This window comes from Oreochromis niloticus, linkage group LG3 (genome assembly GCF_001858045.2).
Source record: "Oreochromis niloticus isolate F11D_XX linkage group LG3, O_niloticus_UMD_NMBU, whole genome shotgun sequence".
Taxonomy (NCBI): Eukaryota; Metazoa; Chordata; class Actinopteri; order Cichliformes; family Cichlidae; genus Oreochromis; species Oreochromis niloticus.
The window spans coordinates 56,158,947-56,176,310 of NC_031967.2; the positions used below are offsets into that span (position 1 = coordinate 56,158,947).

Consider the following 17,364-nt stretch of genomic DNA (forward strand, 5'->3'; position numbering starts at 1 on the left):
GCCAGCAGCAGCCAGATTGTTTAATACAACCCAGGAATATTTTCCACTTATTCTGCAGTTTCCCGGTTGAAAAGCCTTTGTTTTGGGGGTTTTCCCCGTCTTTACTCTTAAAGCTTTAAAGCTCTAAATCAGTGGTTCTCAAACTTTCCACAGTGAGTCTCACCTCATAAAATTAATGGCTTTTGAACTACCACTCTTATCACTGACATTAAAGTACAGCAGTATAAACCTATTTAACACCACATACAGGCGACATGAGACAATATTTATTTATTTTATTAATGAAAGCACAAGCTCATCTTTCACCTGTTTAAAAACACAAGAGCTATTTTTATAGTAGCGATCAACAAAGGCAAGAAAATGTTTGGATTAAACTAGAGTTGTTCTCAAACCATCTCCATACTACCATGTAGATGACGACTTTAGACCAAGATTATTTAGAAGGTTTTTCTTGCTTTGTTTTATAAATAAATTGTGTTAATAAATTTGAGGCAGTTCAGTAGATAACCATGAGCAGCACCAAAAATAATATTTTAAGATAAGAACCTCTTTTACTTTAGGGGAAAGAGGAAGTGAGATATACTTTCTTCTTAAGATAATATAAGATAAGATAAGATAAGATAAGATAAGATAAGATAAGATAACCTTTATTAGTCCCACATGTGGGAAATTTGTTTTGTCACAGCAGGAAGTGGACAGTGCAAAAGTTATATAGCAAAAATTATAATACAATAAGAATAAAATACTGTACAATAGTACAGAATAGTATAAAATAAAATACTATATACAGTAGAATAAATAGAATAAAATATACAATAGGATAAAAATAGAATACAAATGCTGTATACAACTGAGTAAAAGTACAACTTTGTCAGAAAAGATGCAAAAAAAAATAACACTTTGTGTTATTGCACATTTGTGGATGTGTGTGTTTGATCAGTTGAAGTCTTTGTTGTGGAGTCTGACAGCAGTGGGGAGGAAAGACCTGCGAAGTCTCTCCGTCCCACACCGTGGGTGCCGCAGCCACTGAAGGAGCTGCTCAGTGCTGTCAGAGTCTCATGCATGGGGTGGGAGATGTTGTCCAACAGTGATGACAGCTTAGCCACCATTCTCCTGTCACTCACCACCTCCACTGGGTCCAGAGGGCATCCTAGAACAGAGCTGGCCCTTTGGATCAGCCTGTTCAGTCTCTCCCTGTCCCCAGCAGAGATGCTGCCTCCCCAGCAGACCACACCATAAAAAATGGCTGAGGCCACCACAGAGTCATAGAAGGTCTTCAGGAGTGGGCCCTCCACTCCAAACGACCTGAGTCTCCGCAGCAGGTACAGCCTGCTCTGCCCTTTCCTGTAGAGGGCGTCTGAGTTATGAGTCCAGTCTAGTTTGTTGTTCAGATGAACACCAAGGTACCTGTAGCTGTCCACAGCCTCGATGTCCATACCTTGGATGTTCAGTGGTTGCAGTGGAGGATGTTTGTGCCTGCGGAAGTCTACCACCAGTTCCTTGGTTTTACTGGCATTGATCTGGAGGTAGTTCAGCTGGCACCAGTCCACAAAGTCTTGAGTCAGTTCTCTGTACTCCTTGTCGTCCCCATCAGTGATGAGGCCGACTATTGCAGAGTCATCAGAGAACTTCTGCAGGAAGCACTGGGTGGAGTTGTGGGAGAAGTCTGCAGTGTAGCTGGTGAAGAGGAATGGAGCCAGAACCGTTCCCTGTGGGGCCCCCGTACTGCAGACGACCCTGTCCGACACACAGCCCTGAGTCCTCACATACTGTGGTCGGTCGGTGAGGTAGTCCAAAATCCAGGTAGTGAGGTGATGGTCCACTCCAGAGTTCTCCAGCTTGTCCTTCAGGACCGAGGGAAGAATAGTGTTGAAGGCACTGGAGAAATCAAAGAACATGATTCTCACAGTGCTCCCAGCGGTCTCCAGGTGAGCGAGGGAACGATTTGTCTCAGTCACAGCTCCTGGATAGACGCTGTATGTTCCTCATGGGTTACCTGGTACTGACCTATGACCCTCCCAAATATCTTATTCATGTTTCTTTTTTATGATTGCTGTGAACCAGGCCGCACAACTGTGGATTGCAAAGTTTGGGTGAGAGTGAAATATGGTTCATGCAGCCTGCAGTCTCTGAGTTTACAGTCTGTTTACTATGTACTAAACTTGGAGACAGAGACAATAGGGCACAGAAAAAACTACATAAGTAACTTAATGAACAATTTCTTCTTCTACTTGTTCTCTTGTTCTCCGTCTCACACACATTTTTTACTCTTCCAGCTACATAATAACACCAGTAGCTTTCCATAGAGTGAGCACATGATACATGTAGAGAATCACTGAAATGGAGCTCTGGGACAGACGTCTCCACTTTCTGGGATTTAAATAAAGCTGTCGGAGCAGAACATGGATCAAAAGTCCCTAAAATTCATAGTTTGTCTTCTTATCTCCGGTTTTCCTTTGATAGATGATCCAAGAAAAACAAAAAACTTTTGTCCTGCAGCAGTGCCCACAGCACACTACATACAGTTTTGTACAATGGGTTCACAAAAAATGATAAAAATATCATCAAAATACGCAGTTTTCTGTTAATTAACAAAAATTTTCAGTTTATTGTCCAGACTGTCCTGTAATTAGACAACTATCAAACGTTTTCTATAATTTCATATTTATTTCTTACAATTTTTCATTTACATTTATGTCATGCATTTCTATATCATGTAAAATCTCTATCATGTGGAAAAAAACAATATACTGCTGCAACTGCACTTTGTTTTTTTGTAAGTGCAGTTAAACTCCTGTACAGTCACTGAAAGGAGGAATTTCACTCATGAAGCAGTTATTAACGTGGACTGTATGTGGCACCACGTCTGTCTTCAGTTCACAGGAAAACGCACTGAAGCACAACAGAAATGTATGAATCACACAGGGAGAAGTAGCTTCCCCTTTTATTCCCCAAAATCACTGTTCCCATTATTTAAGGATATCAAACATGACAACAGATGCATAATATTTTCTTTAGATGAACCGTGAGCAATGAATTGCACAAAAATTCTGGATGTAGCAAAATGATACAATTTGAAGGTCATCTATACACAGACTTTAAAAAAAAAATTGGGACAACGAAGCTCAAAGTGAGACAAGAACAAAGCAACCACACACCCCTGCATCACCAGGAGCAGCGGCCAGAGTCGATGATAAAAGATAGTTTCATATCAACAGAATTAAAGAGGTTAAAGAAACTATCAAAAGTAGAATTGTTGATAAGATCAGGGGAAGAACTATGTAAAAGCTACAGATTTTTCTTCTTTCCTTTGTGGGTTGAAGAAACATTTAAGCCATTTAGAAAATGTGAGTAAAGTAAACAGTCTAAACAGTGAGAAAATGATTTACCCTTTCAAAGCCACGTGTGTTATACTTGATACATGAGTTTCTGTGACTTTATGAGACTTCTTCAGTGTGATTTTATTTTCCTCTGAAAACCTTTGTGAATGGTCATTAAACACTCCATATTACAAAAACTGTGAATTTTCTGACAAATATCTCATGGTTCAGGCTTTTGTATGTTAAAGGGTTATCATACAACAGCTCTCTGTTCTATAGAAAACAGCTACATTACTCTTGTTTTTCTCTTCTGGCTGATGCAGCAGCTGCTTCAGAAACATCTGTTTAGCAGGAAATGGTCTCTGTCTCCCACAGCCAGTCTCCCTCACTTCCAAAGCCTGGGTGGTTCTGGATGTGGTTTTACTTATGAGGGAGTTTTTACTGATCCTGTAGGGAATCATGTGATTGCTGGGGTTTTTATATTGCTATTTAAAGTCTGTTGAGACACTATATAATTTAAACTAAACTGAGTTGCTCAAATGTCACTTGGGAATATATGAGGTAGAGCTCTGGGGTTTTTCTACTGTCTTTGTTTATGTGTATGCTTATGTGCACATGTGTACGTGCACGTGACTTACTTTATGTAACCCAGCTGGAGAAAGTGGTTAAAATACGATAACCGTTATAAGGCATTTGTTTAGTTATAGAATCCTTCTTTTATTTGTTTTATTTACTGTCACAAGAAGTGATGATGTGAAAACAAATGTTTTTTTTACACACTTCCTGCTGTGCCTAGCAGGAGCTTGTTGTGTGTTAACATGGTGAGTTGTTACCAGCCAAAAACATGTGTGTGTATTGCAGCTATGTTGGTCAGAAGTTCAAACACAGTTACAATTTATTCTGTTAACTGAGGAGTACCACGCTTTGTCAGGATGTAAGTAATTGTAACTTGCAGTTATTTAATTTGAATGCTGAAAGAAGTGATAGATCAGAAACTATAAACGTGTTTCTAAATACAGGTCAGGTCATGAGTGAGCTATGAGCTCCATGAGGAAGGGCCAGTGTTTCAAGTGTCTCCAGATGCCTGTTTTGGCTGCTGACAGCTTTCACTGCACTTCTCACAGTGCTTCGCAGGCTCCTGATGAGAGACATGAGGGGGAGAGCAGAGTTGAAAATGATAAACTACCAGTGAATTGTATATTTTAGAGCTTTATATTTGCTGTGCTTGCAATTTCGCTCACTAAAAAAAAAAAAAAGTTTTCATAATTGATGCATCCACACCACACATTTCCCTTGCTAGGTCTGCTGACTGCAGGTGAGATGACCTGGGCAGCAAGTCAGGGAGCACCCAAAAGTGTTGTCCTCCCTAAAAATTAAATGCTTAGAAAAACAGTTATGCTGTTTATTACTATACTGTTCACTGTGTTCACTCAGTTGAACTGTTTGTCATTATTTATTGCAGGCCACATCCCGCGCAGGCTCCTCTCATCCACTGCTCGCAGAGGTGCCTGATGGCCTGTGGGCCTCATCTGAATATGATATGGGTCTGATTAAAGATTGCATGGGAACAAACTTGCCTTGTCAAATACATGACAGCATCTCACACAGTTTTATTTTAAAAGCTAAATAACACGATTGGGTCTGTGACTAAAGTGAGTGCAACAGTACAGACTGGGAAGAAACTCACATTCCAGGGATAAAACGTTGGAATGAGGTGTTTACTGAGCGTCTGACAGTAAACATTAGTATTGTGTGAACTGTGCAGCTGCTAACAGAAAATTCCTGTGTATTTAGCAGGTGGGACTGTGCATCATACCACAAAGGTTAAGAAAGATCCCTGCATTAGACGCTGAGGAGGACAACAAGGGAGAATGACGTGCTCTGCCTGTTCATCCTGCAGCTGCGTTGGAACGAGAGAGTGAGGGGTGAAAAAGCGCCCTCCTCCAACAAGGGCGTGCCAAGCTCCAGCTTAGTGATGTGCCGAGTGAGACTCTGTGCCGCCCACAAGGGATCAGTGATGGAACACAGACGGCGCCTGATAAACAGTCAGGGAGTGTTGTCTGAGAATTCCAGTGTGTTTTTGAGTTAAGGTGGTCATTGGTGGGAATTTCTAATTGTGAACATTCACATGATTCTCCAAACATCACAAACACAGGAACAGTGTGTACTGCTGAGTTTCAAACTTTTCTCTAGCCCTGATCTGATTTAAAGTGACCAGTGTAAATATAATATACAAATTTCATTTGACTAACAATGACTTGTGCACACTCTACTCTGCATGGCAGCAATACTGCTTCATAGGGTGATGCCAGTTCCTGACACATAAGAAAATTAAAAACTTCTTTTTCTGATACACACTCAGTCAAAAACTGCACTCAGCAACAGCCAGAGCTGCAGAGTGCACCCACATAGCATTAAATGTTACAGGGTGATGAGCTAAATTCAACCTGAAAGAAACAGACAAACAAAAACACATCAGGACTTTATTCTGTGGACGACTGACATGAAGCCTGATTACATACCTGATTTTTATAGCAGGGTAAAGATGTGTCACAATGAAATCAATGTTTGATGTTCAAAAAATGTACGAAGATCTTCTTCTTCAGAAAGAAAGAAACCAGAACAGAAACAACAGTGATGAAGATGATTTTCACATTTCTGCTTTTATTCTTTTATTGTGATTATGAGTTTTACATGCAAGCATTTTTTTTTTACTAAACAACAAGCAATGAAAGAGACACGTCACAGGATCAGACTACAGCAGTTGTTCATAAGTCCTCATTAGATTCATACTTTCCTTAAATTAATAATGTCGATCAGGTTGCACTTCAGTCTTTTGTGGCTCATGAGTCTATTCATACCTGTGTACAATACAATACTTGTAGATGACAGTAGATGGCAGAGCTCCTGGCACTGCCAAAACACACATGGTACATTTATAATTAATGGAGTTTCATCCCAACACCTATTCCAAAAGTTCCGTGATTAAAGTTTATCCTGTTAAGCCCAACGAGGCTGCCTGAGCTTCCTCTTTGAAAATGACAAACCCAAAATAAATGGAGAAAAGTCCATGTAAACAATCTTGGTATCAAAAAAAAGCTTACACTGGTGAGATACATTTTACAGCAGATGTTAATGTGTCAAATTTACTGAGGCTGGAACACAGAAAGAGTAAGTAGGTTTTTTCATTGCCTTTATCTTTATTTTTATTTTTATTTTCATGATTTGATTTGATTTTTTATCTATTTGTTATTATCTTAGTTCAGCTGAGGAGCGTACTACTAGCGAGGTTAATCAGTTGGCAAATATTGTCTTAGCTTATAGTCAGTTTTCAGTACCAGGAAAGCGGCTGTGACTTTACCTGGATAAATCAGCATGGTAACTTTTGCTGAAGCTTTAAGTGCCATATAGATTCAGTGCTGAGGGAGTACATTAATGTTAAAGCCCAGCTCTAACATTACCATAGTGTAAACTGAGTATCACACTGTCACAGGTATGTCTGTTTTCAGAGAACTTTTTGTGCTATTGTAAGGTGACCTTGAGAGTCTTAAAGGCGCCTATAAATAAAATGTCTTATTATTATTATTATTAAAATGTATAAAAGTTCTTATTGTTGATTCTAATCTTCTGATCTCTGAAATTCACATTTCTGCTGCTGAACACAAACCAAGAGTGATGGTTGAGTCAGTCGAGTTAATTAATTTCACTTTAATCTGTTAACAAACTGAAGCGATTTCCACGTCGTCTCCATCAGGCTGTTTGACAGCAAAGCTTCAAGTGTATCAAGTTCAAGTTTCAGACTCGAATCAGCAGCTGTCACATTAAAAACAAACTTTTTCTAACTTTTGTTCAAGTTAGAGCTTCTGAACAACTGCAGGTCACTGCTAAATAATATCTGCACAGGCACAGGTTGTAAAAATAAGCTGAATATTTGAACACTGCAGCAAAGACATCCAGTGTAAAGAGCAGAATATTGTAATAATGCTGAGAGATTAGTTAAAGTGATTCAGAATCAGATTTATATTGTGTGATCTGGATGAAGCAATAACTGGATAATAAATGATAAAACAGCAAAATTCTCTGTTTTCTTTGCTCTCACACACTAGGTCAACAGTTAAACTCCATTACACTATAAAAAGATACTCTGTGTTCTTAACAAAGAGTTTTAATTGTCGGTGACATTTCACAAATCAGTTTCATTGTGAAGTTCCAGCTGTGTATGTTCACTGACAACACTGGGAAGTGGGAACAGCAGCAGGAGACTGTTTAATGATAAGCGGTCTGAGATATTTGGATGAGTTTAGAAGTTTAGTAAGAACTTCTTTTGCCTTTTTATGGTTTCTGTAGATCACAAATCCAGCAACAGCAGCGACAACAAAGACACCAGAAACTAACAGACATGCGATCAGTACGACGCAGTCACCCTCTGTGTGTCCTCCTGTCTGACCTGCAGGTGAGAAACAGGTGTGAGGTGTCAGCTGTCAGGTAGGTGATGAGTGAAGAACAGAACAGAATCCATTTCCTCTTCAAACTGCTGTCAGACATTATCTACTGCACTCTGATCACATCACTCAGACCAGCTGCTTTCTACAAAGTCTCATCAACAACATCTTTAGAAACAAACATCAACAACCAGGAAGCAGCTTCACCTCTGATCACACACACTCAACTCTACTCACTCACCTGGAGGAACAACAACACTCAGGCTGATCATGCTGATGATGTTGTTATCCAGATTTGCTCTCTTCCTGCGATTTGTTTTTGTCTTAACACTGCACTCATATGTTCCAGTGTCATTAATCGTCACATTCTTCAGAATCAGAGACACATCTCCATCCTTCATCTGTCTGTCCTGCAGATCCACCCGGTTCTTAAAAGATGGATGCTGGTTTTCTGTAACAAACAGCTCGTCTCGATACAAAAAGACATATTCATCTCCCAGGTCAGCTCTGCTCCACTCCACAGTCTGGATGTTGTTGTTTGGAGCTCGACATGTCAGAATGACGTCTTGTCCAGACTCAGCTGTGATGTCTGAAAGAGAAACAATACAGAGCAGAGAGGTTAAAGGTTTCAAACAGCTATTTTCTTCCACAGAAAACATCAGAATCGCTGGACATGGACTGTACAGTTAACACTTGGGTAGCAGCATTTGGGACAATATAGTGTGTTTCAATGACAATCCAGGGTATTTCCCCTTAAACTTACTAATTTAACTGTTAAAAAGTGTTTTTCTTGAAGCCCTTAAAAGTTTCTCCTATGTTGAGGAGTGTAAAAAACAAAAAAAAGGAAAAACAAGATTATTAATAAATCGAGCAAAGAATTCAGAATTTGATTATTTTTTAAAAAAAAAAACCACTGACCAGTTCGATAGACCAATCAAAGAAGACATCTAAAATGCCTGATTAAATAAACAGAATTATTTCTATGATCTGAACAACTAAAAAAGTCAGGAACACTCAAAGTTCACAACCAAGAAACATCCTCAAGAATTTAAAACAGGGTTTAATTTGACTGTATTACCATCATGAAGGGCATCTTTTGGTTTTAGACTTCATAATAATACTCCTCCTTCCTCATGAGTGTTTTTGACTTTGTTAGACTTTGTGAAGTCGTTTGTCTCAACCATGGAAAAAGTCTGCAGCTGTGCACTTTAGTTATCTTCTTTCAGGTTCTGTGGTGCTGCTGAGCTCACTATGAAGTCCATTTTCAACACTTTGAATCAATGTCTGCTTCATTTGTCATGAAATAACAAGGGAGCAGACGTCACCTGGCCATGAATGGACTTTTATACACAGTCCTCCATCGAAAAATGAGGAACTGTGTATAAAAATGTCTGTAATTCCTAAATTCCTTATTTAGTTAACTTTGACTTACTCCAGGTTTGTGTGGTTGAATTGTAATTGTACACTTGAGATAATGGAACAAACTCCACCTAAAACTTTTATTACTGATTACAGCCTACAACTTCATGCAGACTGATTAAAGTTGGTACACAGACCACAGCTTACCCTGAGAGGTACAACCCAGCAGGCACGCAGAAAGCAGAATCCAGATGAGTCCAGCCATTCTCTTCCTCCAGGACTTTCCAGATGTTTAGACCTTTGTGTTGATGTGTTTATTCACTGAATCTGAGAACAGCTCCTTTATTTTAATGTTTCCTTGGGAGGAGTTACTGGGAAGGATGGAGTGGGCGTGGGCTCATTTAAAGTCAGTCAATAAAAGTAAAATAAAATAAAATAAAAAACAGATGTTAGCAGAGCAACTGATTTATGCCTCTACAGTCCTTTTGCTTTTCTTTTTTTAAGGACTGTTACTTGGAGTGCTGCTGGGAAAGAGGAGGTATGCTTACTGTGCCTCCCCGAGAGACCTCTTTGTAAGAGAAGTGTGGTCTCTTTCACAAAAAGGTATCTCTTTTTGAGAGACCACAAAGAGAGAGAGCTGAGTCTTTCTGACACATTTCCCTCAAATCCCTGGCACTAGTGATGGCCCTCTTGAAGTTGACGCTCCGGTGCGTGTGCCAAAAAAAAACCCAACACACTGCTTCAGAAGCACTGTGTCGAGGCTTGATTCGTTTGGCCAGAGTCACGTAATCAGTGACGTCCGAAGGTTCATTGGGAACGTAAGCGATTCAGTAGTTTATAAGGAAGTGAAGCCTTCGCGGCATTTGTGGAGTGTTTTGACAGTGACAGATAGAAAACCACTGATGATTCTAAAGGGGAGGTTCTGTCGTGTGTGAGAGTATTTTGAGTTGATTTTGGTCAGTTTATTTTATATGTAAAACTCAGCTTTTCATAATGTAAATATCATTACAGTATATGACTTTAGAAACACTTCCATTTGACTTAAATTTAATATAATTTAAAAAATTAATTTTAAAATAAACTTAAATTGATTAGGTTTCCTATGTTCATTTGCATATTAGTTCCCTTGTGTTTTCAACCCCTGTTAAGTCTCCTTTGCCCTTCATGTGTTTCATGTCTGTGTGTCTTATGTTTCCTGTTTTATTTTGAAGAGGTCCTGTGTTCCTGTGTTCTGTGTTTAGTTTTACTCTCCCCTTGTGACGTCGTTATGTTCATGTGTGTCAGCTGTTTCCCCATGTGTTCCCACTTCCCTCATTAGCATCCTGTGTGTATTTAGTTTGTGTGTTTTTAGTCATTCCTTGTCAGGTCGTCTGCTGTGTTCACATCATGCATCCAGGTGTGTAATGAGCAAGGGCGTAGATTTTGGTTTTGGCATTGGTGGGGACGGATGATTCAACCATCGAACCCTGCCCTGTTTCTTTTTTTTTTTTCCTTTTTGTCTTTGCTTCTTGATAACAAAAGGAGAAACATACTTGCCTACATATGCTATTCTACATGCCTTTAAACCATTTAAAATTACAATTCATAGTTTTATATGTGAATTATATAATGTTAAATTACTATTAAATAAATGACTGATTTTAGACGTTAGTTTACTTCAGCCATATTCCATATAAATCAGGTATCATACAAAAATAAAAATACAGTCATGACAATAAAAGAATATGACTTTAAGGACTTAACAACATTACTTCAGTTATAGTACACCAACATCTCTGACACATTAGCACTAAGGGAACACTGAATGACCTGCTGGTTTTTGTCCATCTAAGATTACAACAAAGTAAAAGATGTCTCAGCAAAATTATCCAACATTTTAGGCACTATTGCCCCGATCAGATCAGTGAGCTGGGAGTTTTTATTCTAAACATGAACTACTGTTACAGCAACAGACATGGACTACTGGTGCCCCACACAACAACTCAATGTCCACTATGTGAAGGAGCCAAACACATGCCTTCTCCTCTCGTTAACTGAGATGAACTGCTGGCATATTTGTTTTACATGTATGTGTGTGTGTGTGTGTGTGTGTGTTTATTTATCGGATAAAATAAGTTAAATGTCACCATTATTATTGTCCAGCCAGAAACAGGCTGGGGGTGTCCAAATTCAGGGTCTGCGTCCACCTGAGGACCAGGTGTTGTGCCAAAAAATGATTGCTTGTATTTAAACTGCTATAAATAACTTTTTTGGTCTATGATATGTGAAACATATGTCAAATACATTAAAAAATGTATTAAAAATGTCTCTTTTAAGAGTAATCTGGCCAAGAGGACAGCTGAAATTGCAACAAATGCAAAAATAGTTCTGAAAACATATTTTAAGTGGACAAAGGGAAGCTGATTGATTATAATGTAAGTACAATAACACAGATATTTGAGGTTTACACAGCTACATTCTCACCTGAAAATATGTTAAAAGTTTATTTTGCGACAGAAAGAGTAATAAGAGTAATATTAAAACTAAGTAGCTGCAGTGTAGTAGCCATTGTTGGAAACTGGAATTGGCTGGGCCGATCTGGGATATGGTTTTTCAATTTTGTTGTCCGGGTGGAAAATCAGGAGAAATTGGGGAGAATGGTGACTCTGGGAGATTTTCGGGAGGGGCACTGAAAATCAGTATTCTCCCGGAAAAATCGGGAGTGTTGGCATGTATGGCCTAGCATAGCCTGTAACGTTATTATGACGGACACATTTTATGAGTGAACTTGGCTTTAAGTGACTTACAGGTTTCTTTGAAAAATACTTTCTTATATCCAGGTTCTTCCTGTTTGCTGCCATCCTCCTCTCCTCCTGGCAGCGCAGGCTTGCCGCTGCTAAAACTAAACAGAGCTCCCTGAAAGGCACAGCCAATCACATTGGCCATATTTGTCACATGACGTAGGACTCCAGTAGAGAACGTAATTTAACTCTTTCTGCACCGCTGGGTGAATGAGACGTTGACAGATCGTTTTTTTCTTTCTATCGGGTTTGTTTTTCTTTCATCTTGTTGGTATCATCCTTTTCAGCACAACCTCACATGTCTGAATTTACAGTCATGTTTTCATTTTGACATACTGTATTAACACAATTGATCTAAAATCAGACAAAAAAACAAAATCCGAATAGAAAAGGTTATATTTTTACTGTAACATCCACAAACATGTTTAATGAATCATATTTCATAACTTTAAATGCAAATATGAATTATCAATTTTAAAATCCTACGCACAAGTTTTGCAAATAAAGTTATTTGTTATTTTTTATAACCTTTTCAAACTATTTACAGAACAATCAGCTGTTCTGCATTCAACAGAACAGCTCTCTCTCTCTCTCGCTGTCGCTCCTAAAACGTCTCCCTCTTCCTAAACATCCAGGTTTATATTTTGTACTTTTGATGATACACTGACATAAACATGAGTGTGTGTACATATTTAATCTGATTTGCTGGACCCTACGGTGGCCCCAACAGACAAAACAAATTATTTCTCAAATCTCATCATAAGCATAACTCAAAACTTTTATTCAACACAGTGTTTCTAAAATCAGAAAAAAGACCATTGGAGAGTGTGCTTTTTCTTTTCATGCCCCACTTTTGTGGAACAACATCCCTCAAGATATTAGGCATGCATGCTCTGTGAAGGTTTTTAAAGCTAAGTTGAAGACCCGCTTGTTCACCCTACCCTACATGTCTTAATTCTATGCCATTTAGTTTTTAAATTCTTATTGTTTTTAACTTGTATTGTGTTTTTAACTTGTATTGCTATGTATCACTTTTATTTATTTATGTTTTTATTACCAAATAGCTGTACAGCACTTTGCTTGAAAGCGCTTTATAAATAAAGTTATTATTAATATTATTATCATCATTGTGATTGACTTAAAGATACTTTTACAGTAACTTAGTGATACTGCTCCTGCTCCCCTGTACATAAACACATAAACACTGCAGATTTTACATTGATAAACACACAGTCATTTCTTTTAAAGCTCGGCTGGACCATATGAACTGAGATTTTTCTCTTTATCTCTTAAAACTCTTTAAGTTTTAAAAGTTTCCAGTGATGCTCATGCTGCTTTTAATCTGTGGTTATGGTTTTATTCAGATCTTAATCAGCCACAACGACTCACATTTTTCTTCAGTGATATTTGTGAAACCCAGAGAACCACACAAGAAGAACAAGTGAGACCAAAGTTTCTTACAGAGATCTGCAGAGATCATTGCTGTGGGGAGGGCAGCACCGTCCTGCAAGTTACTGATTGTTTTCCATACACTGCATTACATTACATTCAAATATTAGTTATAATATGTGTTATATGAATATGTTTAATGAGAAGATCAAACAGAATATATAAAAATCTAGTCTGAGCGCCTGTGTGGACCAGCAGCTGGATTCCAGTGGTTGGACTGGTGGATTACTTCATGGGTAGATGCCATTTTGGTCAGATGGAAACTCTGAAAACACAAACACACACAGTTCAAACAATAAGGGACCAGTCACAGTTAAGATCAGTAAAGGTTATTTTTAGAACAGATCTTTAGCAAGGAAACAACAAACTCTTATTAAAAGTTTTACAGCCAAACTGTCACAAATAAGGTTTTAGTGTGAAAGAGAGTTTGGTTTGGGCTGCAGTAGATGCTGCTGCAAATGTACAGAACAGGACACTTTACCAGAGTCAGTGGATGGGAGCAGGAGGAGTGAGGGCAAGCTCTCCTCCAGCTGCAGGGACAGATGAGCAGTTCTTTAGATGTGTGCAGGTTTGTTGAGCCTGCTCTCATGGATATTTTCAAATTGCAAGTTCTTCACTAAGCTTTGCAGTAGGGCTGAGCCATGTTATACCGTTCACGGTAATACTGGTACAATGTTAGGCAATGATAAGAAAATGAAATATTGCGATAGAATACGGGTAAAACACGCATATACAGTGCTTTTTTTCCATTCGCACGTAGAGGCAACAGAGAATGAGAATGGGAAAAGCGGATTGTTTAATAAAAGAGATTAAAGAGAATTAAGCAGAATTGGTTAAGAGTGAAGAATGAGTAGGCAGTGAACTCCGGCCTCCTTTTTGACAGCCTGCGGTTTTATACTTTCACCTGCCTTCACTTTAAAGCGTTTCACAAAGTTCACATGACTTCCTGTGCTCACACTGAATGCTAATGTTGGTCTCACAAACCATTAAATATGAGCATAAACCCTGAAACCTCAGCTTCATTTCTTATATTGTTATGTGCTGTTAATAACAATGAGACCATTTCATGAAGATTTATCTTCAACTTAATCATTCAGCAAAGTAACTTACCCACAGCCCACAGCAAGAGATTTAGTCAACTTTTTGGTCATCATTATATAATACGAAGCATTTATAATAAACATTATTTACCTTTTCTGTGTGACGGGACTTTAGGCAACCATTTATTTTCCAGACTATGAATTACGTTTGATGTTGTTGGTTTTTTACTTTAAAAACTCTTGATCAAACCATAAAGTACAGATTTTCCTTCAGTTCCCAAAACAAAAAAAAACACTTTTTAGCAGGGGTGTCGAGCTCCAGGCCTTGAGGGCCGGTGTCCTGCAAGTTTTAGATGTGTCCTTGATCCATCACAGCTGATTTAAATGGCTAAATTAGCTCCTCAACATGTCTTGAAGTTCTCCAGAGGCCTGGTAATGAACTAATCATTTGATTCAGGTTTGATGACCGAGGGTGAGATCTAAAACCTGCAGGACACCGGCCCTCGAGGCCTGGAGTTCCCCACTCCTGCTTTAGAGTTACCATCCAAATTCTTTCAGCATCAATAAAGCGATCAGCGTGGTTGTTCACCCACATGTTACGATAAAGTTTAACATCCAGACGTCGATGTCATAGATGATTTATGAGGTTTAGCTGAGTTACAGGTTTGCTTATAAACGATGTCCTGTCTGGAGTATTTGTGAAAAAACTAAAACATGAAGTATTTCATTAACTTAACTAAATAAACTTAATATTAGTAACAATAGGAGGTTCAGTGAAGTACGTCTATCTACTTTACCTGTAAAGCAATGTGGTAGCTATAGTTAGGCTAAATAACACAGAACAGATGGAAGTAGACTTGATTTCCTTTGAATAAAGAGCCGCTGTACCTCTGTGCCTGTTTGGTCTGATGTCTCTTTGTCCATGAGTGAGCTTGTCTCTTCTCACTGATGAGTAGATTGTAGCTGGATCGCACTCTGCACAATAAAACACATACAGAGATCATCAGTGCAGATAGTGAAGCTTATAAAAGTGCTGTCAGTATTCAGGATGTGTGTTAAAAGAAGAAGATCATGAAAAGATTTCTTAGAAACAAAAAACACTGTTAACTTTAAAGGACTTTAGATACTAGTTGTGTGTCTGAGGGAAAACACTGTTATTTTACTATTTACGTATCGCTGCATATTCACAACCGGTGAAAGTTTTAAGCTACAAGTACAGTAAACCTGATCTGAAAAATTAAATACTACAGGTTCATGCTGTGTAATTGTGCGGTGAGTGTGAATGGCTGCATCAAGAATAGGTGAGCCTGTTTTAAACACAAACAACATTTGCACAAATTGTACATGTCCTGTGTGTAAAACCATTTACACTTAAATAAAGGACACAAGTGCTTTTCTGACTACACATTCGTTCTTGTTCACATTATGTTTTTTTAAGAACATGCTTGATTTCTTTTTACTAAGTAAAGAGCAGCTGTACCTCTGGGCCTGTTTGGTCTGATGTCTGTTGGTCGACAACTGATGTTGTCTGCTCTCACTGATAAATAGACCGTAGCTGGATCACAGCCTGCACAATAAAACACATACAGAGGTCATCAGTGCAGAGTGAAGCTTATAAAAGTGCTGTCAGTATTCAGGATGTGTGTTAAAAGAAGAAGATCATGAAAAGATTTCTTAGAAACTGCCAACATGTCTCAGAAGCCCTGTGGTTGCTTCATCTGTCTCAGACAAACACCCACCTGTTGTTTCTGGTGATTCATCATTAACACCAGAAGAAAACACATTTTACTGCAAAGTACCACATAGACCCACACTTTGTTACACTATATACACACTATCATCATCACTCTGTCACACAGAAAAAGCATGTGATCCATTTAAAGTTTACTAAATGATTTTCATGAAGATTTTTAATAACGTCATTGACACTGTGTCTATTTAATGGAGAAAGAGTCATTAAAGACTTCTATTCTCTTGTTATATACAAATCATTTGACCATCTATTGATTTCTTATTGAAAATACATTAAAAGACTTGTCTCATCTGTTTGTTAATAACTAATAATGTATCTTTTCACTTAGAAGTAAGAAGTAGACTTAATTTCCTTTCAATAAAGCACCTGTTTTTAGTCTGATGTCTGTTTGTTTAAAACTCATGCTGTCTCTTCTCACTGATGTGTAGATTGTACACAATGTGTTACAATAAAACACACAGAGAGAACATGACAGCATTTATGTAAAAGTTCAGTCAGTATATAGACTTTCAGCCACTTTCAGAAGCTCTGTGGTCATTTTATTTGTTACAGAGAAACTCCAACTGCTTGTTTTTTGTTTCTTTTTTTGTCATTCACAATTAACAGCGGAAGAACAACTCACACTGTATAGACTATACAGACACTATCATCAACACTGTGAAGATTATCTACAGACGTGTTCAGAGGAAACAACAGGAGGAAGTAGTTGCTGAGGTTTTACATGCACAATTTAAAATACACAACACCATTAATATTGTGAAATTTGTTAAATGCTGTTTCTTACTTGGCTTTAGGTGTGAATGTAAACTTGTCTTTGTGTGTTAAAGACTGATTTCTGTCTTACATTCACCAAATGTTGAGAGTAAGAAGAATTTTGACATGCTTTAAATTAATGTTATGCACCTGTTTGCAATGGTTTAATGAAGACCTTCAACTATGCAGCAACATGTGAACAAACCAGTAGTGGATCTAGGATTTTTCTGAGTATGGGGACATCAAGGGGCGACAGTATTCAAAGAGGGGCCAAGTATTAGTCCAGCATCATCCAACAGCATGTACAGTGTTCATTCTAAGTTGTATTTCCTTTTTATTTCTTTGTGTACATGCAGATTACACTTGACTGTAACTCCTAAATGTGGCCAAATGTTTTGCTCCAAATGTTCCTTGTTGCCTATTTTTTGGTTCTATTGCATAATCACTTTGAAAATATGCTCCGGTTGA

At 38.2% G+C, this 17,364-nt stretch overlaps 1 protein-coding gene and 2 long non-coding RNA genes across 4 annotated transcripts in view; 1 reads left to right on the forward strand and 2 right to left on the reverse strand.

Moving 5' to 3' along the window:
* LOC112844204 (uncharacterized) overlaps positions 1–5,249 on the forward strand; it is a 30,757-nt gene extending 25,508 nt beyond the window's left edge. The window contains exon 3 of the long non-coding RNA XR_003216932.1: positions 5,115–5,249. This is a non-coding gene — a long non-coding RNA (uncharacterized LOC112844204). The remainder of the gene's footprint in view (positions 1–5,114) is intronic.
* A 131-nt stretch (positions 5,250–5,380) lies between these two features.
* Positions 5,381–9,448, reverse strand: LOC109201179 (uncharacterized). The gene is made up of 3 exons (XM_025903677.1): positions 9,329–9,448; positions 8,004–8,351; positions 5,381–7,767 (listed from the first exon to the last, which is right to left on the reverse strand). Exons 1-3 carry the CDS (start codon positions 9,384–9,386, stop codon positions 7,544–7,546), a joined length of 630 nt encoding a protein of 209 aa, XP_025759462.1. The 5' UTR covers positions 9,387–9,448; the 3' UTR covers positions 5,381–7,543.
* A 3,025-nt stretch (positions 9,449–12,473) lies between these two features.
* On the reverse strand, positions 12,474–16,219 carry LOC109201178 (uncharacterized). Of its 2 annotated transcripts, XR_002061194.2 has the most exons (4): positions 16,130–16,219; positions 15,871–15,957; positions 15,279–15,365; positions 12,474–13,615 (listed from the first exon to the last, which is right to left on the reverse strand). It is a non-coding gene; the product is annotated as an uncharacterized LOC109201178 (long non-coding RNA). The 2 variants fall into 2 exon arrangements; XR_002061193.2 differs by having other exon boundaries at positions 15,871–16,219.
* Positions 16,220–17,364: the final 1,145 nt, after the last annotated feature.